The sequence below is a fragment of the Peromyscus maniculatus genome, chromosome 19 (assembly GCF_049852395.1).
Source record: "Peromyscus maniculatus bairdii isolate BWxNUB_F1_BW_parent chromosome 19, HU_Pman_BW_mat_3.1, whole genome shotgun sequence".
Classification (NCBI taxonomy): Eukaryota; Metazoa; Chordata; class Mammalia; order Rodentia; family Cricetidae; genus Peromyscus; species Peromyscus maniculatus.
The window spans coordinates 28,345,045-28,371,225 of record NC_134870.1 but is presented as its reverse complement, the minus strand read 5'-3'; the positions used below and the strand labels follow the sequence as shown (position 1 = coordinate 28,371,225).

The following is a 26,181-nucleotide window of genomic DNA, read 5'->3' as shown; positions in this document are numbered from 1 at the left end:
GGCAGGGCACTTGCTAGCCCGAGGCCTTTTTCCTCACTTAAAACAGGGACCCAACAGCTTTTGGGAGCCAGGGTGTGCCAGCACTTGGCAATTTTGTCCTCGGGCTTTTTAATCTCTTCCCTGGTACACCTTGAATGCCACAGATGACACTTTGGCCTGTGGGATCAGGAGCCTTGCTCTCCAGATGCTTAAATTTTAGTCGGGGAGGTCTGGGGAACAAGGCACAGATTTTACTCCATTTGCTGGCTTGAGGACAGCTTTTGGAAGACTTGCCTGAAGGCAGGCTATAAACTGATTTCTGGCTTAAAAGCCATCCTGACTATGTAAACTTATTTGCATGGATCCTAGCCTGCATGGACCCGTCTGTACCTCTCAAGGCAGCTTGAGAACGAGTGGGAGGAGTTAAGGTGAGTTAAGGTGAGAGTCAGCAGAAGCGGTCTGCCCACCCAGTCATTCAGGAGTTAAGGTGAGATGGGCTAAAGCCCACCCACTGTCGGAAAGCAGAAGTCAGATAGACAGAAGTGGTTGCACATGGCAGAGAAAACATCAGAAATGGGGAGGGAGAAGGGTTCAGAGCTTTAGCAAAAAGCTTGGGGATAAAGTAACTCTTTATTTGCCTGTTCTCTGGAAAGGAGTTAAAAGAAGTTCCTGCAAAGCTGTTATGTGGCCAAATTTACTGATATCTGCCAGTTTTACTGGTATCCGCCCTTTTGTCCCATGGCTGCAGCCGAGAGAGAAAAATAAAAAATTAAAATAACAAACCGGGATCAGACTCCAATCCCAGGCATCCCTGAGGGGAGAAGGATCTATGAATCAGCACAGGTTATTCCTGCCTTCGTCAAGAGAGGAATAAGGGCTGGGAGCATACGTAGCACATGGACCACCCGGTGGTCCTGGTCAGGAGAGAAATTGTGGGGTCCAGGGGTCCTGGGGGGTCTGGGGCACAAGGAATATAGGTCAGGCTGCAGTCTCAGGAAGGGACTCATCAATCTTGGGGAGACGCGGGGGCTGCTGGACACGGCGGCAGTGGGCAGTGTCGCAGGCCCTCAGTACAGAGTTTCCACAACAATCAGCCACGGACGCTGTGTGTGAAGAGAACTTCCTATCCGAGATCCGAGTCACAGCACCCATGAAAGGATGAACGGTACTGGTGGGTCAGTGAGCATGGCGGAGAAGTTACGAGCCACAGCTACAACTACCAGAGTCAGAAAGAGCTTTATTAGAAAGAAACCATGCCTGGAGAGACAGAAAAATGGCGAGAGGAGACAGAAAAAGAGGGGTGGGGGTCCCCTATCCGGCCTTTTTTAAGGAGGGTGACTGCGTGACCACGCAGCAGGTACTTTGCCCGTGTTCCTGATGATGTAAGATGTTAGACCCAAACTGCGCATGTACAGAATCCTAACACCCCTGTCTCAAAAAAACAAAAACAAAACAAAACAAAAAAAAAGAGCTGGTGGGTATCACCCAGTGATGAATGCTGAATTTACTTGTTTGTTTTGTTTGTTTTCTGAGGCAGGGTTTCTCTGTGTAGCCCTAGCTGTCCTGGAACTCACTCTGTAGACCAGGCTGGCCTCAAACTCAGAGATCTGCCTGCCTCTGAGTGCTGGAATTAAAGGATCTTGCCACCCCTGCCTGGCTGACTTGCTGAGTCTTTGGACCAGAGGATTTCCGTTTGAGGAGAAATTCCTAGTTTGCCGTTGGACATTAGGTGGCAGGTTCCTGTTGTTGTTTGTTTTTGTTTTATTGGGGACTCAACACCCAGCTCCCAAATAAATGACACATGGAGGCTTATTCTTAATTATGAATGTCCAGCCTTTCTTGCCGGCTTTCCTTCACCTAACTTAGCCCGTCCGTCTTTCACCTTGGGGCTTTTCCTGTTCTCTTCCTTCTGTAAATCTTACTCTTACTATGTGGCTTGCTGGGTAGCTGGGTAGCTGACCCCTGGAGTCCCCCTCCTTCTCTGGCTACTTCTTTTTTTCCAAGATTTCTCCTTCTATTTATTCTCTCTGCCTGCCAGCTTCGCCTATTTCTCTCTCCTGCCTTGCTATTGGCTAGTCAGCTCTTTATTAGACCATCAGGTGCTTTAGACAGACAAAGTAACAGAGCTTCACAGAGTTAAACAAATACAACGTAAACAAAAGTAACACAGCTTAAAATAATATTCTACAACAGTTTCCCTATAACTAAAAGATTTAGACATGAAATGTGCATATTTTAGAGTTATTGGAAAAACTCTTTAAAGGAGAATGAAACACTCAAAAATGTTCTTTAGCAAAAAGCAAATGGTTTGTGTAAGACCATACTAATGGGAAACTATAAGGAGGTACTGTTCTCACCATGTTCTCTAGAAAATAGAAGTTTCCTTTTTCTTCCTTTTCTTTTTTAAAAACTGACATTGAGATTGAAATGTTGCCAGATTCAGTCCCCATCTGGCCGTGTCCTCTGACCAGCAAAGAGCTGCTGGTTTACAATACCACTTCCAAGGTGAGCAGTCAGCATCTTCTTGGAGGAAGCCACTGCTCTGATCTAAGAAAGAAGAAAACATCAACTCTGAGGGTTGAACTGAATGCTGTTTGCGCTTACATTTGTTTTTTACTGACTCCTAACTGGAAATGATGGCCTGCTCCTAGGTCAGCCAGTGAGGGACAATGGAGAGCTAGCCTATTGAAGTCATACCCCTGCCAGGGCAGCCAGTGAGGGACAATGGAGAACTAGCCTATTGAAGTCATATACCTGCCAGGGCAGCTAGTGAGGGACAATGGAGAGCTAGCCTATTTGAGTCATATCCCTGCCAGGGCAGCTAGTGAGGGACAATGGAGAGCTAGCCTATTGAAGTCATATACCTGCCAGGGCAGCTAGTGAGGGACAATGAAGAGCTAGCCTATTGAAGTCATATACCTGCCAGGGCAGCTAGTGAGGGACAATGGAGAGCTAGCCTATTGAAGTCATACCCCTGCCGGGGCAGCCAGTGAGGGACAATGGAGAGCTAGCCTATTAGAGGCATATCCCTGCCAGGGCACATGAGGCAGAATGATGTCCAGCTTGTGACCAATCTAAGCTACATAGCAGGTTCCAGGCCAACTCTGCTTCAAAATCAATAGCAGGGTTCGGCGGGTCACAGCTTTAACCCCAGCACTCAGGAGGCAGAGGCAGGCGGATCTCTATGAGTTTGAGGCCAGCCTGGTCTATACAGAGAAACAAACAAACAAATTAAACAAAGAAATGCCTCTATGGAATTCAGTGTTGAAATCTGAAAGATTCAAGTAGAATGCAGAGGGGCTGGAGAGACGGCTCAGCAGTTCAGAGCTCTGGCTGCTCTTCCAGAGGACTCTGGTTCAATTCCCAGCACCCACATGGCAGCTCACAACTGTCTGTAACTCCAGTTCTAGGGGATCCAACACCCTCACACAGACATACATGTAGGCAAAACACCAATGCACATGAAATAAAAATTAATAAAATTTAGAGTAGAGCCGGGCGTTGGTGGCGCACGCCTTTAATCCCAGCACTCGGGAGGCAGAGCCAGGCGGATCTCTGTGAGTTCGAGGCCAGCCTGGGCTACCAAGTGAGCTCCAGGAAAGGCGCAAAGCTACACGGAGAAACCCTGTCTCGAAAAACCAAAAAAAAAAAAAAAAAAAAAAAATTTAGAGTAGAATGAAGCCTAGTAGAACAAGTTTCTAAAGCTGGAAGTAAATTTCCCAACATGTTCACTTGAGGTGGCTGCTTAGGACCATGAAAGGAGTGGCCGTACAGAGATTCAGTAAGTGTAGAAATAGCCCAGCGCTTTGAAGCAACTTCCCTTGGAAAAAAACGTGTGGGCCTCTTCCGGGCTGGTCGACACCCAGCACCTCCCTACCAGTGGGTGATTCAGGGTCAGTCATTTTCTGGTTGGAGAGAATAAACAAGGGTGTGATTGGGCACAAACACTGTGGGAGTCGATCTGTTCTGACAGCGATCTGTCAGTGGGCCAGGTCCAAAGGGAACTCCAACTCCCCACTCCAAAGGGCAGGCCGAATATCCAGAAATGAGCTCGAGCTGAGTTAGAGGAGGATTTCTGGTGGCTAGATAAAAGCCGGCATTCCTCGGGAGTCACTTCCCTTACCTCCTGCAAAAGGAACACATGGCTCTCCAATCAACACAGCCTGTGGCACTGAGCAGCGTAATCAAGGCCCATGCTAGCCCCCAGGCTCCCTCAATCCCTGCTCACAAGAAATGTTATACATTTCAGTGCCCCCATGCCAGGCTCACTGTTTGCCCTACGCTTTCTCTGTTCTCTGCCCTCTACCCTTCTCCCCTCTTGCAGAGGGCACTGGCCATGTTCAGTCTGCTCCTTTCTCTCTCTGCTCTGGACTCCTCCAGATGTCTCCAGCTGTTTTCCCTCTCAGATCTATAATACAAACCTTTCCCTAACCACACCATGGAACAGTCATATCATCAGTGTATACAGTTTAAGTGGGTGTAAACATGTCCAAACTTTATGGGATATCTGTCACTCAAGGCAAGGATGCACCCTGTTCCCCAGTAGAGATAAACCCCTCCCTCTGCAGGCAGGGATGGGACAAAGATCAGGTTCTACCCTGTCACACTCTGAGGAATATCCCTGATTTCTCAGGGATCATGACTCAGGCCAAACCAGACTGGTGGTTTCAAAGCAGAAAAGAATTTCGGTCTCTCCAGTTTGAGGCAGAGTTCGAAGCCTGAGAAGGACAGTGAAGGAGGAAAGAGAGACCCAGAAAGTCAGACCCACATGCTTCCTAAGGGACAGGAGGAAGCTAAAACATAATCCAAGTGTGGCTACCGGCTCCCCAAGGGAGAGCCACTGTGAGTGTGTCGGCATCAGCCACGCTGAGAGACGGCTCAGTGGCCAAGAGCATTTGCTGCTCTTGTAGAAGACCCAGATTTTGTGCCCAGCACTCATGTGGTAGCTCATAGCTATAACTCCAGTTCCAGGCCAGGTGGCGGTGGTGGCGGCGGCGGCGGCGCCCGCCTTCAATCCCAGCACTCGGGAGGCAGAGCCAGGCGGATCTCTGTGAGCTCGAGGCCAGCCTGGTCTACAGAACGAGATCCAGGACAGGCACCAAAGCTACACAGAGAAACCCAGTCTCAAAAAACAAAAAACAAACAAACAAAAAAATAAAAACTGCTCCAGTTCCAGGGGATCTAATGCCTTCTTATGTCCCGCCAAAGGCACCAGAAATGCACATGATGTATATACATACATATAGACTAAACACTCATGCACATAAAGATCTTTTTTAAAAGTTTCTATTGGCTGCAGCAAGCATAGGGCTTTTACAAGTTCTGTGAGGGAGAGCCACAGAAACACTGGGGTGTAAGGGGCTAGGTGGGACAGAGACGCCTCAGAGACCTTGTGCCTGAGTCTGGTGTCTGAAGTGAGTGCAGCGTTGTGGGTGATGATGCACTCTATTGTGAAGTTCCATTTGGTTCCAGGTAGATGGGGATAGAGGCCTACATAGAACATTGTTCAGATAGGAAGGAAAAAGGCATGGATCCAGGCTACAACGTGGGTCAACACTGACAGTGTTATGGTACTTGAAAGAAACCAGACTCAAAAGGTGATGGAGTATCTGATCTTGTTTATACAGTGTCTAATATAATTAAGTCTGTAGAAATCAAAAGTAGGCAAGTGGTGTCTTAGGATTGAGGACTGAAGTCGAAATGGGTGCAGTGAGATTAGGGAGCTGGTAGATTTCTCCATGTAATGGAAATGTTCTAGTCAACTGTGCTGAGATAGTTGTACATATCTGAGAATATACTAATAACCAGTGAATTAAATTACATATGATAAACTGTAAGCTAGGCATAGTGGTGTTGACTTAAACTCAATCTCAGCATTAGGGAGGAGTATCACACGTTCAAAGCCAGCCTGGGCTACATAGTGAGACTCTATTTACAAAGGATGAGAAGAGGGATGAGGAGATGGCTCAGTCAGTGGCTTGTTATGCAGGCAGGAGTTTGGATCCCTAACACCCATATAAAAAGCTGAACACAACAGCCTTTGCCTGTAAACCCAAAGCTAGGGAGGCTGAGACAAAGGTCTCTGGGACTGGCTGAGCTAGTCAAATTCATGAGCTCTAGGTTTAGTAAGACCCTGTTTCAAAAATAAATAAAGCCGGGGCTGGAGAGATGACTCAGCATCATTAAGAGCACTGGCTGTTCTTCCAGAGGTCCTGGGTTCAATTCCCAGCAACCACATGGTGGCTCACAACCATCTGTAATAAGATCTGGCGCCCTCTTCTGGCCTGCAGGCAGAGCGCTGTCTACATAATAAATAAATCTTTTTTTGTTTGTTTTTTTAATTATTTATTTACTTATTTTTCTATTATCAGCTTTATACAGTATAAATTCTTATCCTAATAATGAAATGTTTGATTGAGGCTTGACCAGTAATTGAGTAAACCCAAAACTTATTATAAGCCACAGTCATCCTAGGGTCCCCCCTGCTATGTAGCCTCCCTGGTTCTGTGAGTTGCAGTCTGATTGTTCTTTGCTTTATATCTAGAATCCACTTATGAGTGAGTACATACCATGTTTGTCTTTCTGGGTTTGGGTTACCCACTCAGGATGATATTTTCTAGTTCCATCCATTTGCCTGCAAATTTCATGCTGTCATTGTTTTTCTCTGTACTCCATTGTGTATGTGTACCACATTTTCTTAATCCGCTCTTCAGATGACGGGCATCTAGGTTGTTTCCAGGTTCTGGCTATTACAAATAGTGCTGCTATGAACATAGTTGAGCATGTATCTTTGTGGGATGATTGAGCATTCCTTGGGTATGTGCCCAAGAGTGGTATGGCTGAGTCTTGTGGTAGATGGATTCCCAATTTTCTGAGAAACTGCCATACTGATTTCCACAGTGGTTGCACAAGTTTGCACTCCCACCAACAGTGGAGGAGTGTTCCTTTTGCTCCGCATACTCTCCAACATAGACTGTCATTAGTGTTTTTGATCATAGCCATTCTGACAGGTGTAAGGTGGTATCTCAGAGTCATTTTGATTTGCATTTCTCTGATGATTAAGGATGTTGAGCATTTCTTTAAATGTCTTTCAGCCATTTGAAATTCTTCTATTGAGATTTCTCTGTTTAGCTCTATAGCCCATTTTTTAATTGGATTGTTCAGTATTTTGATGTCTAGTTTCTTGAGTTCTTTATATACTTTGGAGATCAGTTTTTTGAGACAGAGTTTCTCTGTGTTGTTCTGGCTGTCCTGAAATTCACTCTGTAGACCACCCTGGCCTCAAACTCAGATTTGCCTGCCTCTGCCTCCCAAGTGCTGGGATTAAAGGTGTGTGTGTGACCACCATCCAGCTTAGAAGTTTTATTGAATCAAATGTGAGTGAAATTTTGGAACAAGGATACTCTCATACAGTTGCAGGAATGCTGGAATGGGAGATTAATTCTTTACTAAAACTGGGAATACAATAAAGGACAAGGCTTAGTAAAAAATGGGACTTGCTGGTCATGGTGGCAAATGCTGGAAACAATGAGGCAAAGGACCGCTAATCTGAAGCAAACCTGGGCTATACCTAAAGGGCCAGGGCCTAGCTCATTTATAAGGCCCTAGATTCAATCCCCAGCATTACAAAAAAAAAAAAAAAGAAAGAAAGAAAGAAAAATGGGATTCTTGGGTTACAGTGTGGGAACACACACCTATAATCCAAGCACTTGAGAGGCTGAGACAGGAGGATGATTAGACTGAAGTGTCTCAAATAAATAAGTAAAAAATTTTTAAAAAAATAAGATACGGTAGTTCATGGCTACAATCTCAACACTCAGGAGACTTGAGGGAGGAAGAATGCTAAGTGTTCCATGTCAGCCTGGGATAAAGTGTGACTCTATCTCTAAAAGAAAAGAGGGCTGGGGAGTGAGCTGGATGAGTGCAGTGCCTGCCTTGCAAGCCCAACCACCTAAATTCAGGTCTCCAGAACCCACGTAAGAGCTGTGCACAGCAGTACAAGTGTTTGCAGTATTAGCCCGACCCTTATCAGGAGACAGGAGAATCATCAGAAGCTTGCAGAACTAGCAATCTTGCTGCCAGCAGGGAACAAAAGACACCCTATCTTAAAACAAGGTGGACGATGAACACCTACACCCATAGTCATCCTCTGATCTTCACATGTGCACCCACTCACACACTCAAAGTAATAATAAATACGGAAGTGATTGAGATTGGAGGTTACAAAAGACAATTTTACTCTCATTTCCAATGCTTAATTTTTACCAGGAAAAATTTCTATATATGTAATAAAGCAACACAAACACTAGATTTTTTCCCTGCCATAATTTCTCTTCTAATAATCTTACATAGTGTTCCTGATTCACAAAGTTCAGAGATAAATGGTCCAAACTTTTTACTTTTCTTTTTTTTTTTTTTTTTGGTTCATAATCACAACTTTACTAAAAAACAGACACCCAAAGCAATCATTCTGTGTAAGCTACAAAATTAAGCATAACTACACTATCTTGGTAAGGTAAGTGAACTTATGATAAAGCTTTCTGTGGGAAAACAAATTTAGCATGGGCATAGATTAGCGTTTTCCTCTCAATAAGCCACCTTCTATGAACTTTTGGACCATTCTTACCAACACAATATTCAGAATTCTTTCACTATCCCTACATCCCTCGTGCTCATTGCTCAAAATACTCACTGGTGGAAGGAATGAGGATCGTCCACATCGTGGCCATCTGGGGCCAAAGGGTTGGAGAAGGGCTCACCTTCAATTAAAGAAAAGAAAAGTTGACATTAATCACTCGCTTTTGTTTTTGGAGACAGGGTTTCTCTGTGTAGCAGCCCTGCTGTCGTGGAACTCGCTTTGTAGTCTGGCCTCGAACTCACTGGGATCCACAGCCCGGCTTCATTCATCCCTCGTTTCATGTGTGAGTTCCGTGCAGAAACTGGCAATTATAAAAACGAGCAAAAGAGAAGACAAGAAGAGGCGCAGCGGTTACGCAGTAAGCGGTTTCGATGAAGTGGGAGGGCTACAAGAAGCTAAGCGACCAGAAGCTGGGGGCGGTGGCTGACACCTGGAAACCCAGCCCAAGGGAGACTGAGGCACCAAGGGCCGCCAAGAGTTCAAGGCCAGTTTGGGCGACACAATTAGACTATCTCAAAAAGACACCAGCGAAAGTGCCGTTTGTGGTGGCCCACGCCTGTTACCCCAGCACTTGAGCAGTGGAGACAGAAGGATCAAGAGTTCGAAACCCGTCCAGGTTCGAGCTTCCGTCTCACTTGGGGAAAGAAAAAGTTATAAAGAGGGGTTTTCCCAAACGAAGTGGAGAATTAACAAAAAAAAAAAATATTCTTTTTCAAGAGATCGCTTCTAAACCTCTACACGAAAGAGCCCAGCATCCGGTAATCCCAGCTAGTCGGGATTCTGAGGTTTGCCTGACAGCGAAGCGAGCCCCTCCCCTCCCAGGTCAAATAAACAAACCAAGTCCCCGAAAGGGAGGCACAGCTACGGGTCACTAAGGAGGGAGGAGGGAGGTGGAGACAGCCTGACAAATTCAAAACGCCGCTCCCCGCCGGAGGAACGACTCGGGGGCAGCTCGGCCGGGCCCCTCCTGAAGACGAATGGCCGGCGCGGCCCCAACCGTACCCGACACCTGGCAGAAACCCCTAGTCCGACGGGCGAAGGGAGAGTGGCCGACTTACTGTCTCGTTCTGGCATTTTGGCCGCGGTCTCCCAAAGCCGGCAGTCGTGAAGCCTCCTCCACAAAACAACAGCGCCCACCTTCCTCCCACAGTGCACCGCGAAAACTGGCCACCGCGCTTTGCGTTCCGGGCCTTCCGGCCTCCTTAGCGCTGTGCCGCACCGCCGCTACAAAGACCTCGTGTCATTGGCCGAGACTTGTCCCGCCCCTCCCTTCGTCATCCAATCGGTGGCGGAGACTAGAGGGGGCCCGCTATTGGTCCGATCGAGGCGGCTGCGAAGCCGTGATTGGGCGCTCCTTTGCTGGCAAAGATGGCGGCCGCCGCTGCTAGCCGGGCGGTCGGTAGCAAGCTGGCGCTGCGGGAGATTCGCATCCACTTATGCCAGCGTTCGCCGGGCAGCCAGGGTGTGAGGTGAGGCGTAGCGTGCGTGGGGAGGCGGGTGGGCTTCGGAACCTGGAGTTGTGACCTTGACCTTCGGGGTGGGGGGAGGGGTGCGTGCCCTTAGCGCTAGCGGCGGTCTCTCCCGCCCTGCAGGAATTTCATCCACCAACGTTATGTGGAGCTGAAGAAGGCGCACCCCGGCCTGGCCATTCTAATCCGCGAATGTTCGGAGGTGCAGCCCAAGCTCTGGGCCCGCTACGGTGAGTACTGGTCGCCGGAGGCAGGGACCCGGGTCGCAGAATATGGGTTAGCAAAAGAAGGGGCCTCCCAACGTCAAGAGAAAAATGAGACAGAAGACCAAAACTCGAACTTCCGCGGATGAGGAAATTCACATTTGCCTAGTTGTGTGAGATGCTTTTTTATTCCTCTATTCCTGGCAACATACATATGGAGCCTGGCCGGGTCTTGAATAAGAACCAGTAGTTCTTGCAGTTCAGAGTGGACTTCAGGTAAAAAACATGCTCCTCCATGACAGTGTCGGTCCTCCCGAATTACACCTTAGCCAGTGCAAATTCAGAGACTGAGAATTTCAGTAATGTTGAGCATTTCATGCCTAGGGCTTGTGCTGTGTACTTTCCTCATTCCCAGTAGTCTTCATTAATCTTGTGAATGGGAGCTTTTCTTGCGTGGTTATTGTGAGTGGGTGCTTGTCTTTAGTAGATATTAGAAAACTTAACCAAACATAGAATCTGCCTAAAATTATGCAGCAAGAATAGAACAGGGTTGAGCTTTTACGTACGTTGTGTGCCCCTTCCTTATAGAGTACTGGTAATATGGTTTGGCTCCCATCATCCAGGTTGTTAATTGCATCTAACCATTTATATTACTGTCTCAAAAAAGACATTCCTGAGCCAGCCTGTAAATCCCAGCTACAGATCCTCCCAGGCAGAGGCAGGAGGATCATGAACTCAAGGCCTGTCTGAGGCTATAGTGAATTCAAACCCTGACTGGGAAATTTAGTGAAATCTTGTCTCAAAATTTTAATGGTACAAAGAAAGCTGGTGATTACCTTTCATATGAGAGGCCCTGGGTTTGATTGTCAGTACCAAAGTAAGGCATTCCCTGACCAGTAATAAAATTACCTATTACATTACACTAGTCCTATTTATTACAATCTGATATTTTCTTAACATGTTGACCAAAAGATAGTAGGTAGGTAATACATTAAATTTTAATCATTCCAACCAAGCCAAAGGACTACGTGGGAGTGGAGTCATATCCTACTACAGATTGGTTGTAACCAAAGACTCCTATACACTATAATATTAAACAGGTTCCTCCTAAAGCACACAGAGGGACCTAGTCAAGAGTAACTTTAGTGTGTAATACTGCATGTGCATAGTGCCACATATTTAAGTGGACTATAGCCAGCCAAAAATGGACAATCAGGTAAGGATAGACCCCTGCTTGGTAGTTAATACCTACAGTGACCTTATCACTCAGACACCTTTCTTCCCAGACAAAATTCTAGTAGGATCTGGGATTCCCAAATAGACTCACTGGATTAATGCTAAGCACAGCAAAACTACTTTTTTTTTTAAGGCAGGGTTACATAATATAGCCAGCCTGGAACTATGTAGGCATGAAGCCCTATGTTTCACAAGCCATATCTCTTTCCTTTCTTATCCTAACAACTTTGAAATAAAGACCTTTTATGGTTTGTGGTCCATTATATAGGCTATTCATTTAATCACCTTTCCTCAGCTTTTGGCCAAGAGAAGAATGTGTCACTGAACAACCTGAGTGTTGAAGAGGTATCCAGAGCCCTGGAGAATGTGCTGAGTGGCAAAGCCTGAATTGTCTCCACTGAGGACTGTGAGCGAGAGCACCAGAACCTGGGCTCTACTAGACTGGATACAGTGTGGGGAAATGTGTTCTTCGGTTCCTTATAAAGCGTAACTATGTACAGTGCTGCTTCAGAATGTTCTCGTCCTTATTCCTTCCTCCCCCTTATTGTGCAAACACTGAAGCAAAACAGTTTTACATAAAAATACAATTTTATTTCTCATCAAAAACCACCAGCTGCCAGCTGTGGTGTCACATGTCATTAACCAACTTAAGACAGTGAAATAAGACAATCTCAAGTTCAAGACCACCCTCGGGTACATAAAAAGCCACCAGCTTCTAAAACACAACAGGGGACCCTGGGATAAGTAGACCACAGGGGCTAGGGAGTGACATTAAGCATCCAGGTCATCCACGAATAGCTGTCTGCTGGAGAGCAAGTATCCTATCCTGAAGCTGGGCTTCCTCCTGATGCCTTTCTAGGGCCTGCAGCCCTGATTGCTGCAGGAAGGCCTGGGCAGCCTGAGGATACAGAAGAACCAACATTTAGATCCTAAAGCCCAATTCCTATAGTTCATGGGTCAGCCCACTTCTTAGACAGTACATTCCTAACAAGATGAAGGTTCTGACCTTCAGCCCACACAGGCTAGCCTTGCCCAGAGAAACAAATATAGAGACGGGCACCATGGTGAGATCAGTAGCTTCTAATCAAGGGACTGGAAACCAAACCCACCTCCGGCTGATACAGGAATAGCAGCTGCAGCAACTCCAAACTCTGGCCTACTACTTCAGTGTCAGAGAGAACCAGTGTTTTGAGCAAACAGGAGAGCAAGGGCCCTGGCCACAACCGCTGGCAGTAAGCTGGACCCTTTTCTACAACATTGCACAGAACCGTAAGCACCTGTAAACACAAGGACACCCCCCCACACACAAAAAATGATGAAAACCAAGAATTATGATAGTATAAGCAAGGATGACTATGTGTCCAGGTACTATTACAAACTCTTTTATATGTAATTCCCACAACCACCTCTGATAGTACCCACTTGTAAGTGAAGAGATTGAAGCTTCCAATGGTTGATTTACCCAAGGCCCATAAGCAGTAGTCTAGCTTAAAGACTTACACCACACGTAGGGGGCTGGAGAGATGGCTCAACAGTTAAGAGAACTGCCTGCTCCTCCAGAGGACCCAGGTTCAATTCCTAGCACCTACATAGCAGCTAACAGTTAAGAGAACTGCCTGCTCCTCCAGAGGACCCAGGTTCAATTACTAGCACCTACATAGCAGCTAACAATTGTCTGTAACTCCAAGATCTGACAGCCTCACACAGACATACATGCAGGCAAAACACCAGTGCACATAAGAATAAATTATTACAAAAAAAAGGTTACATCTAGACTGTATTAGCTCTGAAACCAAACCACACCGCCTACCAGTTCTCAGTTAAGGGTACTTAGAGAGCCCAGGTCTACTCTTCTATTTGCTTTGACCAACAGTTCATGGACCCAAATTTTGATACCAATACATACCAGCACACTTATGACATTTGATAGTGGCAACAGCTGCAAGAGGGGCTCGATCAGATCCAGAGAAAGCAAGGAGGTACAAAAAGTGGGACTGTTTGCTGAAAAGGAAAATGTCATATGAAGTACCTGTAGTTCTGAACTGCTACCCTCACAGTCCAGTCTGCTACAGCCTAGGCCATGAGGAACTACCCTCTGCATCTAAAGGTCCAGATCCTGCTCGCTCTGAAGTTAGTGTTGCGGTTGTCCAAATGGGTGACAATGGGCCTTCAAGGACAAGAAACATGTCCACTGTGATGGTTGCCAACCTGTCCCTGGAGCATGTGCCATGTGCAAGAGGACTTTAGCATCTTCCTTGAGCTTCCACTCCACCCCACAAGTCCCCTGACAACAAATTTGGCCCCCAGGAGGATGACGGTATCAGATACTTCCTTACTACAACTTAGAAGACCCAACATCCCCAAACCTCTAGTGAGGTGTGATGGGGACAGGCCGTCCTCCCAAGATACCCATCCTGTCGCTGAAGTCCTCTGCCCTTGGTTCTTCTCCCAGCTGAATTGGAAAAGTTTATTCCTACTTCCTGTCTCCAGTAGTTTCAAGCTCTGAGGTCTAGCTACCAAGAGGCTAAGCATGCCATGAAAGAGTTTTGTGTTTGTAACATGTACATACATGGCACCCAGAGCTCAGCATATGAACACACACTAGAAAGTTAAGGGGATACATTTATGAGTGTGTGTTCTACAGATGAGCAAGAAACTGTGTGTCCACATGGGGGAGCTCTTACTACATTTTTCAGTCTCCTAGTTCCAGGAACCCCATGAGGCCTAGGGTTCCACCTGCCCCAGAATTTTCAGAATGACTAGCTCACAAGAGGAAACCCTTGGCTGGGTGGGTCAGCAAGAAGTGAGAGTACTTCATCTGGAAGATTTTTCTGACCCAAGTTTTGATGGAGTATTATTTGTTTACTGAGCATCTCTGGAAATTCTAGGGAACAAGCTAAGATTGGAAAAGAGGAAGAAGTGTAGGGCAGGTAAGCCTGAGCATGAGGTAGGAATCCCTCAGATTGCTTTTATTTTATCCTGAAGGAACTAAGACCCAGGCAATTTATTGGGAAGGTGAGGAGGGAAAGATTGCCTGACAGCCATGGGTAGATGGAGGTATGGTCTTCCTCCAAAGGAGTCCTTTCAGGGGCTCAGGAACCCTGAGAGATGCTTATGAGATGGGAGACCTTCACTGACAGGGTAGGCAAAAGGTGTGGGCTCCTCCTACAGCATTTGAATTGCCGTTTCTCCTCTTTTCCCTCTAATCTGTACTTTGCTTCCTAACAAATCTACCCCCTCCTTTGGTTTTAATAAATATTTTAATGATGATAAAAGGCCAGGCCTGTGCAGATTCTAATAACATACCAGTGAGGTTGTTGAGGAGCCAGAGACCCTCGGGCAGCAAGGTGGGCTGTTTCTGAAGGAAGAACTGGAGAAGGATAAATAAGGCTGCCACAACCCGCTCGTCTCTGAGCTCCATTTGCTCGCCTGTGGCCTCCACTGGTACTTCCGTTAACAGGTTGCTTAGGCACCGGAGCACAGGGCAAGCAAGCTGCAAAGACAGGGTGAGTGTGGTGGAAGCGGGAAGAGGCAGCAGACACAAAAGGGCAGCGTGGAAGAAAGGCTCACAGATCTTTTTACTTACTAGCTCTAGTCCCTCATCATCCATTCTCTGGACAGCCCCAGCCAAGTCCAACAGCAGCATTGCCAATGTGGGCAGAGCCCCAAGGGTGAGAAGCATAGCATTGTTGACCTGGCTGGGCAACAGATAACAAGCAATCACTATCAAGTCTATGTTTAAGCTACAAAACAACTAAGGTCTGTAGGTTTCCTGAGCGAAAGAAAGCACCAGAGGGATGAAAACTCACCAAAGCAATTCTAAAAACTAAATTCAGTCCCAAGACTTAAGTTATATGTAGGAAGCACCAGGAAAGACATTTTCCCAGTTGGCCTGTTACCTGCAAATGATGTAGTGAAGGCACCAGGCAAACTCCACAGCAACCCCAAGGTTCAGCTTCGGGCCTGGTTGCATGAGTCGTAGCATGTGCTGGGGAAGACTGGAGTCCAGAAGAGAGCTGCCAGCAGAAGCAGGCTGTGAGCAGGAACCATGGGGAGACCAATGGCTCTTCTCAAACACTTAGAGCAAGAAAGTATCCAAACCCCCAAGTTCTCTCTAGCCAGACACAGAGAGTTGAAACTGTGGAAATCAGATCTGATCAGGCACCATGGGCTACACCACCAAGAGGGTCAACCATGGCCAGGTCTCTGAAGACATCATTTTACTCACGGAATGATCTTCTCCGGGGCTTCCTTAGCCTGCAGAAGCTGGGACAAGGCATATCCAAGGGCTTCCAGCACAGCCACATGGGGGGACTAGAAACAGACAGGGTAGGGAATCTGACTGGAAAACGGGTCCTAAAGACCCAGAAGACTTTAACCCCTTTGACCAGGGCAGAGGGTGGAGCTCCCTTGCTAAGCCAGAGGAACATGTGGAGAGGAGCTGGGGAGGCTTGCTAGAGAGAGACCAAGGAAGCACTCACCTGGATGCAGGCAGCCAAGGCCGGAACAACGCCCTGTGCCAGGAGCTGCTTTCTCATAGCCTCGCTCTCCACGATAAGGTTCCCCAGTGTATACAGACACAGCTCCTAAGAGCAGGCGACAAAAGCAGTGGGCTGGGCTCATCTCACACCAGTGACAAGGACGGCATGACCCTGTCCTTGAAGCTCACAGGAGAGGAGAAATCGTGGGTATGTGACCTGCTTTTTCTTTTCCTGTACCTGCCAGCTCGAGCTGGCCCCAAAGGCATATATAAACTCTAAGCCCAGAGCAAGGTTAAAAGGGACAGTCCTTACTATGAAGTCTGAGCTGTGAACAGAGAGGTAGGTGAGGAGGTAGGAAGTGGCCGGCAGGCAGGCCTCGGCCACTGCAGGCTGCTCAGAATGAGAGAGCTCATGGAGGCAGCGAGCGGCCTCAAGCTGCAACAGGGCCCGGTTGCTGGTCAGGAGCCCGACAAGGGTCCGCATGCTGCCCTCCAGCCTGCATGAATGACACCAGAACCTACTAAGCCTGTGGTCTATCCCCTCCACTCTCCCTTGTCCCTGGAAAGCCCAGCCAACCACTCACACCACCCACACTGACCTGATAAAGGATTGCTGGGTTTCAGGGTGCTGCAAGCCTCGACGAAGGCTGACCAGGGCCTTTTCCCTCTCCTTCTCATCTGTTCCCCGTTGGGCGAGCCGAAGGAACTGCTGTACCTGAATCCCCAAACAAGGCAAGGAGGACATGTAATTGCCATGAAGCAAGTCCTAAGTCTGTCTATCAGCTTCATCTGTGACATCTTCAATACCACGACAATATCACTACTCAGAACTTGTTATTGGTAACAATATGGCCTGGTGTGGTGGCACAAGCCTTCAATCTCAGCAAAGGCAGGCAGAGCTTATCATGTTTGAGGCTAGACTTGTCTACACAGTTCCAGGACAGCTGGAGCTATAGAGAGAGACCCTATCTCCTATCTCAACAACAACAACAACAAAAAAAACCAGCTCGGGCAGTGGTGGCGCATGCCTTTAATCTCAGCACTCAGGAGGCAGAGCTGGGGGAATTTCTGTGAGTTCGAGGCCAGCCTGGTCTACAGAGTGAGATCCAGGACAGGAACCAAAACTACACGAAGAAACCTTTTTGGCAGGTTAGACAGGCAGGTTAGCCCTGCTGCTAACTTCCAAAGAATCTGAAACTGCTTCCTCATCTGAAATAATAAGAATGATATCTTCTCTGCCTTGTTTGTTTGGTTTGGTTTTTCATGACTGGTTTTCTGTGTGGCCTTGGCTGTCCTGGAACTCAATCTGTAGACCAAGCTGGCCTTGAACTCAAGATGTACCCCACCATCGCCCAGCTTACTCTGCCTTCTTACAGGGCTATTTCTAGAATAATATAAAACCCCTCCACCTGGCAAACCTCCCTCCCTCCAGCTATCCTCCCAAGCAAACTACACTCCAGCAACTCCTACAATAACATGTTTAACACTTCCAAGCTTTTGCACATCTATCACCTCTGCCTAATACACTCCAGACTCCCAGGTCTTTATGGCCTCGGGGAAGTTAATACCTTCTGGCTTCCCCCAACAAACTTATGAGTTTCTCTTGTGCCTCATGTTGCCGCCCATAATAAAAATGGTAGGAAATCTGTTTCCTTCATTGGTCTTTGAACACTCATTATTATTATTACTATTGTTGTTGTTGTATCTTTTTATTTTACTTTTATCATATGAATGTTTTGCTTTGCATGTATGTCTGTTTACCATGTGTGTGCCTGGTCCCTGTGGAGGTCAGAGGAGAGCATCAGATCTCCTAGAACAGGAGTTCCAGGCAGCTGTGAGCCATTATGTGAGTGCTAGGAATCGAACCTGGGTCCTCTTCAAGGGCATCCAGTTTTCTAAACAACTGAGACATCTCTCCAGCCCCGCCTTTGAACATTTTGAACTCTATCTTGTCAGTCTTTGTGTGCCTCAATGCTCAATGTCCTGGCATAAGACATATACAATGAATAAGTGTCATATCTTAGGAGCAACTGCTCTGTAGAAGTACTATATAAACACAGATACTACTAAAACAAGACATAAGCAATGCCTGCTAAATGCATAGACACTTTTATTTACTCATTCAGTAAATCTGTGCTGGGGATGAAGCGCAGTTTGTAAAGGCTTGCCCAGCTCATTCAAATTCCTGCATTTAGATTCCCAGCACCCCATAAACCAGGTGTGGTGGTGAACAACTATAAGCCCAGCACTTAGGATGTGGAAGCAAGAGGATCAAGATTCAAGGTCATCCTCAGCTTAAGAGTTTGAGTACAGCCTGGGATACAAGACACCCTGTGAAACAAAAAACAAAAAAAACAAAAAACAAAAAAACAAAGACAGCTTTATTCCAGATATTGTGCAGGTGTCTGGATTTTTTATTTTCCTTTTTTACAGGGTCTTGGTGTGCAGCCAAAATTGACAGCAAACTCAGGTTCCTTCTGCCTCAACCCCCTAAGTGCTGGGATTACAGGTGGGACACCACACCTGCCTCATGTCACCACCATCCCTTCATTTCGGGGGGGTCTGAATCTAGGGCCTGAAGCATACGAGGCAAGCACTCTACTGAGGGGCTACAGACTGCTCCTGAGTTTCTAACTGAAGACAGAACGGGGTCTAGTTAAGTTGAGTTTGGAGAGCTGGATGTGGTGGTGCATACCAGTAATTCTAGTACCTGAGCAATGGCAGGAGGGTTGCCAGTTTGTGACACTAAGAAAACAAAACAAACTTCGGATGTAGTAAAAGCAAAGCCCCTGAGACCGGAAAGCAGCTGGTATATGTTCCAGGAACTGAAAATGACAGTGGTTGGACTGAGTAACTGTTAAAGTCAGTAAGAGGTTAGACTATGAGCAGTTTAGTAGGTCACTGGGAGGATGTTGGTTTGTGTTTCTAAAAACACGAATCAGGGTGGCAAATGCAGACCCTTTTAGAAAGATACTGTAGTATCTGGTTGGTGGAGACACCTACGAAAGAGAGGCATGTAGACTCCGGAAATCTTTATCAGGTTTAAAAAAAAAAGCAGACATTTGATTTGATGATGGACTGATGGAAAGACGAGGGACAGTGAATTGTACAGGGTAATTAATTCTGCCTCCGGCTTGATCCAGCGGATCCAGTAGCTGGCATTCAGGTTTGGGTCATCCCGCTCTCTCACCTTAGCTTCCCCAAGGAGCACGGCTGCACTCTGACCTCCGGCTTCTTCCGGAGCATCCTCCCTTAGCAGCCTCTTGCTGACCAACTGCTGCTCCCTCCGCGCCTTCCGCAGGGCTGGGGGCAGAGGAAAGGCTCAGTTAAGGAGAGGAAGCCAGGCAGCAGACACTCAGAGCTAGGGGTCTCCTTTCCCGACTCCCAAAGCAACATCCACTTCCCCCCCACCCCACCCCCCGCCCTCTCCCCCACAGCTCCCTCATCCGTTCGCACCTGCCTCCCGCTCCCGCCGGCGGCACCGCAGCTCCTCCACTCCGCACGCCGGAGTCTTTAGACGGCTTTGCCGCCGGCTCCACATCGTACAAAGGGGGGAAATTCAAGAGCTCAGCAGCAACAGCTCGGCCAGGGAAAGCTAGACCCGCGCCGGCGCCAAACAGAACGCAAAGGCCAACGGAATCCACACTGTGACGTGGACGAGGGGCGGGGGCTGTACGTACGTGGCGGGACTCCGTGCGTGAGGGCGGGGCAAGGGCGGTGCGATGACGCGAAGGGGCGTGGTCAAGCTGGAGTTCCGTAGCTGTCGCTCAGCTTCTGTTGTCTCTGCACTGCAGCTCAGGAAAGAGGTCTGGACCTCCGTCCGCGGTGTGTCACCCTCCGCTCAGCAAACACAACTTACTTCCGTGCCATCCACGCTCGGTATAACAGCCGGTTTCACTCGGCTTCCACTGATGGGCAGGCACTTCCTAAATGCTTGAAGCATAACATCCCATTGAGGGTTTCAGAGCCGGCTTTAAGAACTTTTAACTATTCTTCCAGAGTGCCTGGGTTCGATTTCCAGCACTCGCCTCTGGCAGCTCACAGCTAGATACGTGTAACTCCACTTCCTGTAGCATATGATGCACATAAACTCATGCAGGCATACTACACATACCATAAAAATAAATCTTGCCTGCCATGGTGGCGCATGCCTTTAATCCCAACGTTCAGGAAGCAGAGGCGGGGATTTTCTGTGAGTTTGAGGCTACCCTGGCCCACATAGCGAGTTCCAGACCATCCAGAGGGATCCTCTTGAAAAAACAAAAATAAACAAACAACAACAGAGGTAGGCAGATCTCTAAATTCGAGGCCATCCTGGACCACAGAGTGAGCTCCTGGACAGCCAGGGCTACGCAAAAAAACCCTGTCTTGAAAAATCAAAAACAAATAAACAGCAACAACAATAATGCTCCACTAATGATCCACAAGAACCATTATTCCTATTTAATGGATGAGATTGGGATTATAATCATCTCATGTCCTTTTTTTTGGTTTGTTTGTTTTTGGTTTTTGGTTTTTCGAGACAGGGTTTCTTTGTGTGTAGCTCCAGCCTCCGGCTGTCCTGGAATTCCCTTTGTAGACCAGGCTGGCCTCAAAGTCACAGAGATCTGCTTGCCTCTGACTCCCGAGTGCTGGGATTAAAGGCGTGTGCCACCACTGTCCAGCTAATTTTTTTTTTTTGCTGTTTTTTTTTTTAAGATAAAATAATTCAACAAAATTTGAATGTCATCACTCTACTAGGTAATGGGTGAGGTGAAAGTTCCTCACAACTCAAAATCCAAATTGTGGCCAACTAGGTAATGTATGGTGTGACTGTAACTTTCGTCTAGTCTGGACTGTAAGGGCACGTCACCTCACTCATCCCAGGAACCTTCAGTTTGTCTCTTGAATGAGCAGTGTTTTCTTCACCCCTGAGCTAAGGCACAGGTTGTTCCCTCTGCCTGGAACTCTGCCCATTGCCTGCACTTTCCCAAACATCAACCTCAAGGTCCCAACTCCAGGCCAGATGTGGTTTCTAACACTCAAGAGGCTGAGGAAGAAGGTGTGCCATAAGTTTGAGGCCAGCCTGGACTATATAGCAAGACTCTCGATAAACCCTCAACTCCAACTCCAATGTCACATATTCCAAACCAATAGACCATTCATTGGCCCTTTTACATATGGCACGTTAAACATGATGTGCTAGTTTAAAAGAGATGTCCATTGTCTTTGGGCTTTTAAATACTTAGTCTCCGTTTGGTGCTGTTTAAGTAGGTTTAGGAGGTATGGACTTGCTAAAGAAAATATGTCACTGGAGTCAGGCTTTGCACCTTTCTCTCTCTGCGTAATATTTGCAGCTTGAGATATAAGCTCTCCGGTTCCTGCCACCCCATGCATGCCTGCCTTCTCCATCATGCATGCTTCCCCACTATGACGGACCCATGCTGATGGATTCTTACTGCTCCTGAACTGTAAGTCCCAAATAAACTATTTCTTCTATGATAAGTTGCTGTGCTGGATAGGCAAGCATGTAGGACATCTTCTTAATTAGTGATTGATGAGGGAGGACCCAGTTCATTGTGGATGGGACCACCCTAGGCTGGTAGTCCTGGGTTCTATAAGAAAGCAGGCTGAGCAAGTCATGAGGGGCAAGCCAGTAAACAGTACAACTCCATGGCCTCTACTTCAGTTCCTGCCTTAGCTTCCTGCCCTCAGTGATGGACTGTTGTCAGCTGGAAGTGTAAGATGAAATAAAATCTTTTTCCCAAGTTGCTTTTGGGTCATGGTGTTTTATCACAGCAATGGAACCCTAACTAAGACGCTCCCATTCTCCCTCACTTCCTCCTACTTTCTCCTTAGTCTATAAGCGGTCAGCTCTGGTTTTCCCCATCTAGAGACCTCTCTTCCTCATAGTATCTCAAGTTAACCCTGTTCTCTTGTGAAGTCACGTGTTTCCTTGTGTTTTTTCTCTCTCCCACCCTTTCACAGCTATCTCTCAGTCATAGCATAATCAGTTGCTGTTTTTCCTCTCAGACTCCCTTCCCAGCTCCAAGAGAATCAGTATTCTAGGGACATGAGAATTTTCCTTGGTGCCTCCAAGTTTTAGGAAGCTGCCACTTAGCTTAGGCAAAGTGCTGTCATAATGACACTTTGGCAGTAATGAAGGTCTTTTGAAGAGACACTTGTGTCTCTTATTTTGGCTCTTAGACTATTGAAATAGTGAACCCCAAGGAACTGGAATTTTCTCAGAAATCTCATGCTGGGAAGAGAGGAACCCTAAAGCCAAACACATGACTACTCTCCTCAGGCGAGGTAAAGGAGGAACTTGCCGTCCAGAAAGAAGTTTCAGAAATTTTGTGCTGTGAAAAAAAAAAAAGGCTAAATAATGCCAGGTGCTGGTTAGGGGAGGACCTGGTCGTCTAGAAAAAGCGATTTCAGACAGTGCTGAAGACTTTTTGGACCACTTGACTGGGGAACTGCTTAGATATGCATAGCCCTGACCCTCTACATAAACTTCAACCTCACTTCAGGATCCTGAAGATAGATGGGAAGTGTGTGTTGGGGGGTGAGGGTCACTGTATATCTTTGTTCCTTTTCCCAATGTGGTCACACCAAATACATCTCCTTTGTATGTCCCCAAGTTCAGTGTCAATACAAACGAAGAAAGGGGATTCTTATTTTTTTTAAAGATTTATTTTTATTTTATATGTATGACTGTTTTGGCCATGTGTGTATATGTATGTACACCACATGTCTATTGCCCACAGAGGCCAGAAGAGGGTGCCTGATCCCCTGGAACTGGAGTTGCAGGTAGTTTTGAGCTGCCATGTAGGGATGATGAACCCAACCCAGATTGAGAGCAAATGCTTTTAGCTATGGCAGCATCTCTCCACAAAGTGTTTTACACATCAACTTCGTCCCCCTGGATTTTTTTTCTACCCTTTGTAGTCAGCCAAGTCTACAATCTCTACCACAAGATAGTCAGTTAAATGTCTACAGATATTTAGCATCCTAGACCACCATCTCACAAGCCCAGTATCCTTCCAGCACCTGGACAATCATTTACTGAGCACCTATTATGTACCATCCTGTGGTGATGGAGCCAGTGTCTTGACCCCTTTGTCTTGCAACAAGGTGGCATCAGTGGCAGTGGCAGCTTCTCCTCCTCCTCCTCTGAACTGGTGGGGAGGAGGTATGTGCATGCTATTGCACACGTGTGGAGTAAGAGGACATGATCATGGGGTTGGTTCTCTCCTTTCTGTCATTTCTGGTGATTTCACTCAGACGTTAGGCTTTTGTGGCAAGCCCTTTACCATGGTGGCCCCAAGATAGCCTCTTAAATTCACATCAAACTCCCGGTGGAGAAGATGAGATGGTGGCAAAGCCGTGTCCTGCCCGAAGTGTCTGGTCAGACAGCTACCTCTGCCCAAACTGCCTTCTGCATCCATCCGTCTGACAACACTGCTAACTCTGTGAGAACCAGCCTCGTGCACTGTACTACCATCACCTTGGCTTTTAAAGTAGGACCTGGTTAGGGAATCAACATGGGGACCTGTGTTGGAAAATCTTTTTGTCCACTGTGTGAAGATGTGTCTCTGTCCTGACTCACCTCCTAAGGCACCTTCTGATTGGTTTAATAAAGAGCTGAATGGCCAATAGCTAGGCAGGAGCGGATAGGCAGGACTTCCAGGGGGAGATAGGAACTCGTGAAAAAGAATGGGAGGAGATGGGGTTTGCCAGCCAGACACGGAGGAAGTCAGACGTCTAGTACTGAGGAGAGGTAAGGAGCCACATGGCAAGGTGTGGATTAATATAAATGGGTTGATTTAAGTTCTAAGAGCTAGTTGGGAACACACCTAAGCTGAGGCCGAGCTTTCATAGTGAATAAAACATCCCTGTGTCATCATTCTGGAGCTGACAGTCCAGAGAAAAAGACCCGCTATAGACCTGAGTTTGGATCCTCATCACTGGAGTTAGCCGGACAACTGGAACATCTGTAAGTGAGGCAACCCTGGGATAGAGGCAGAGACAGGAGGATCTCAGGGCCCACCAATCTAGCCAAAATGGTGAGTTCCATGTTCAATCAGAGACCTTGTTTTAGACAAATAAAATGGAGAGCGGTAGAAGACAAACTGGACATAAACCTCTGGCCTACACACACACACACACACACACACACACACACACACACACACACAGAGGCCCAAACATCTGAGGTCAAGAAACTTGACCAAGTCAGGCAGAGTGGTCGGATGATGGTGGAGTCACACGCCTTTAATCCTAGCATTCAGGAAGCAAAGGCAATCGGATCTCAGAGAATTCGAGCCCAGCCTGGTCTGCAAAGCGAATTCCAGGACAGCCAGGACTGTTACACAGAGAAAACCTGTCTCAAAAAAGCAAAATAAACAAACAAACAAAAAAGAAACTTGCCCGAGTCTCATAACCTCAACAGTAGAGTTTGGATCCCATTCCCAGCTCTTGATTATGTGTATAATCAGCTATGTTTAGTGAAGGTCATCAGGGAAGCCAGTGACCTGGTCTGGATTTGGGGCATGATTCAAGGCATATAGGGAATGCTCAATGGGATACACAATATGCAGTATGTATGTCTGAGGTTTCCTTGTTTGGATTGAGAGAAGACACGCAGCCACTCATCAATTAACACTTCTGTAGCTGGAGTTTTCTCCAGTCCTGCCTGGCCCACAGTCAGGACAAATCTCTCTCACCCGCCAGTCCCACAGCCACTTTGACCTAACTGAGTAAACACACAGAGACTTACATTGCTTACAAACTGTATGGCCACAGCAGGCTTCTTGTTATCTAGTTCTTATATCTTAAATTAACCCATGTCTATTAGTCTATAAGTTGCCACATGGCTCATGGCCTTCCGGTACCTTACATCTTGCTTGTCATGGTGGCTGCTGGTAGCGTCTCTCTGCCTCAGCCTTCCACCTCTTAGAATTCTCCTCTCTCCTTGTCCCTCCTATACTTCCTGCCTGGCTACTGGCCAATCAGTATTTTATTTATTAACCAATCAGAGCAACATATTTAACATACAGAACATCCTACAGCACACTTCTGTGAAAATAAAATATTTTCACCTGGTATGGTGGCATACGTCTTTAATCCCAGCACTCGGGAAGTAGAGGCAGACAGATCTCTGTAAGTCTGAGGACAGACAGGTCTAGATAACAAGTTCCACGACAGTCAGAGCTATACAGAGAAACCCTGTCTTGGAAAAAAAAAGTGATAGATGAAGACACTAATGTCAACCTCTGGTCTCCATAAGAGCATGCACCTTCCCCCTACACACACACACACACACACACACACACACACACACACACACACAGAGTGATACTTTGTGCTTTAACAAATAAAGCTTACCTGAAGATCAGAGTGTGGAGCTAAGCCACTAATTAGCCATAGAGGCCAGGCAGTGGTGGCACACACCTTTTAATCCCAGTACTCAGGAGGCAGAGGCAGATGGATCTCTGTGAGTTCAAGGCCACCCTGAGCCACACAAGATTGTTTCAGTCTAAAAGGGAAACACAGCCAGGCAGTGGTGGCACACACCTTTGATGCCAGCTCTTGGGATCTCACACACATTTAATCCCAGCACTAGGGAGGTGGAGAGAGGAAGCGATATGGCTGGGCAGAGAGAGGAATGTAAGGTGGGAGGAGACAAGCTCAGGCCTCCTTTCCGCAGAGGAGTAAGTGAGGTGAGAGGTGGCTGTGGCTGCTCCTTTATCTCTCTGATCTTTCAGAATTACCCCGATATCTGGCTCTGAGTTTTTATTGAGACCAATTAGGATTTGTGCTACACACACACACACACACACACACACACACACAAACACACAAACACACATTATCGGATATTAGTTGAAGATGTGTTACATTTATTTATGCTGTGGAACATTTGTTTTATGATGCAAAGACATGTACATTTTTTATGTTGCATTTGTTTAACTCTCAAAAAATGTATCCCTAGCCGGGTGGTGGTGGTGGTGGTGGTGGTGGTGGTGGTGGTGGTGGTGGTACACACCTTTAATCCCAGCACTCGGGAGGCAGAGCCGGGCAGATCTCTGTGAGTTTGAGGCCAGCCTGGTCTAGAGAATGAGATCCAGGACAGGTTCCAAAACTACACAGAGAAACCCTGTCTGGGGGGAGGGGGGGATTCAAACTAGGCCAGAC

The 26,181-nt window shown here is 47.0% G+C and overlaps 2 protein-coding genes and 1 long non-coding RNA gene across 5 annotated transcripts; 1 reads left to right on the top strand and 2 right to left on the bottom strand.

The window, feature by feature from the left end:
* Positions 1-3,750: 3,750 nt before the first annotated feature.
* On the bottom strand, positions 3,751-9,895 carry LOC143269459 (uncharacterized). Its single transcript, XR_013045882.1, has 4 exons — positions 9,881-9,895; positions 9,676-9,841; positions 8,672-8,738; positions 3,751-3,884 (listed from the first exon to the last, which is right to left on the bottom strand). It is a non-coding gene; the product is annotated as an uncharacterized LOC143269459 (long non-coding RNA).
* A 34-nt stretch (positions 9,896-9,929) lies between these two features.
* Positions 9,930-12,024, top strand: LOC143269555 (NADH dehydrogenase [ubiquinone] 1 alpha subcomplex subunit 2-like). Its single transcript, XM_076555021.1, has 3 exons — positions 9,930-10,086; positions 10,210-10,316; positions 11,821-12,024. The coding sequence occupies exons 1-3, from the start codon at positions 9,986-9,988 to the stop codon at positions 11,910-11,912; spliced, it is 300 nt and encodes a 99-aa protein (XP_076411136.1). The 5' UTR covers positions 9,930-9,985; the 3' UTR covers positions 11,913-12,024.
* A 70-nt stretch (positions 12,025-12,094) lies between these two features.
* LOC143266813 (transmembrane and coiled-coil domain-containing protein 6) lies at positions 12,095-19,662 on the bottom strand. Of its 3 annotated transcripts, none has more exons than XM_076555018.1 (12): positions 19,462-19,662; positions 19,196-19,308; positions 16,605-16,720; positions 16,319-16,523; positions 16,007-16,111; positions 15,754-15,839; positions 15,425-15,541; positions 15,112-15,223; positions 14,832-15,018; positions 13,432-13,526; positions 12,635-12,802; positions 12,095-12,423 (listed from the first exon to the last, which is right to left on the bottom strand). In XM_076555018.1, exons 1-12 carry the CDS (start codon positions 19,544-19,546, stop codon positions 12,310-12,312), a joined length of 1,503 nt encoding a protein of 500 aa, XP_076411133.1. In that variant the 5' UTR covers positions 19,547-19,662; the 3' UTR covers positions 12,095-12,309. The 3 variants fall into 3 exon arrangements, with proteins under 3 accessions (XP_076411133.1, XP_076411134.1, XP_076411135.1); XM_076555019.1 differs by having other exon boundaries at positions 16,319-16,502; XM_076555020.1 differs by lacking the exon at positions 16,319-16,523 and having other exon boundaries at positions 19,462-19,637.
* Positions 19,663-26,181: the final 6,519 nt, after the last annotated feature.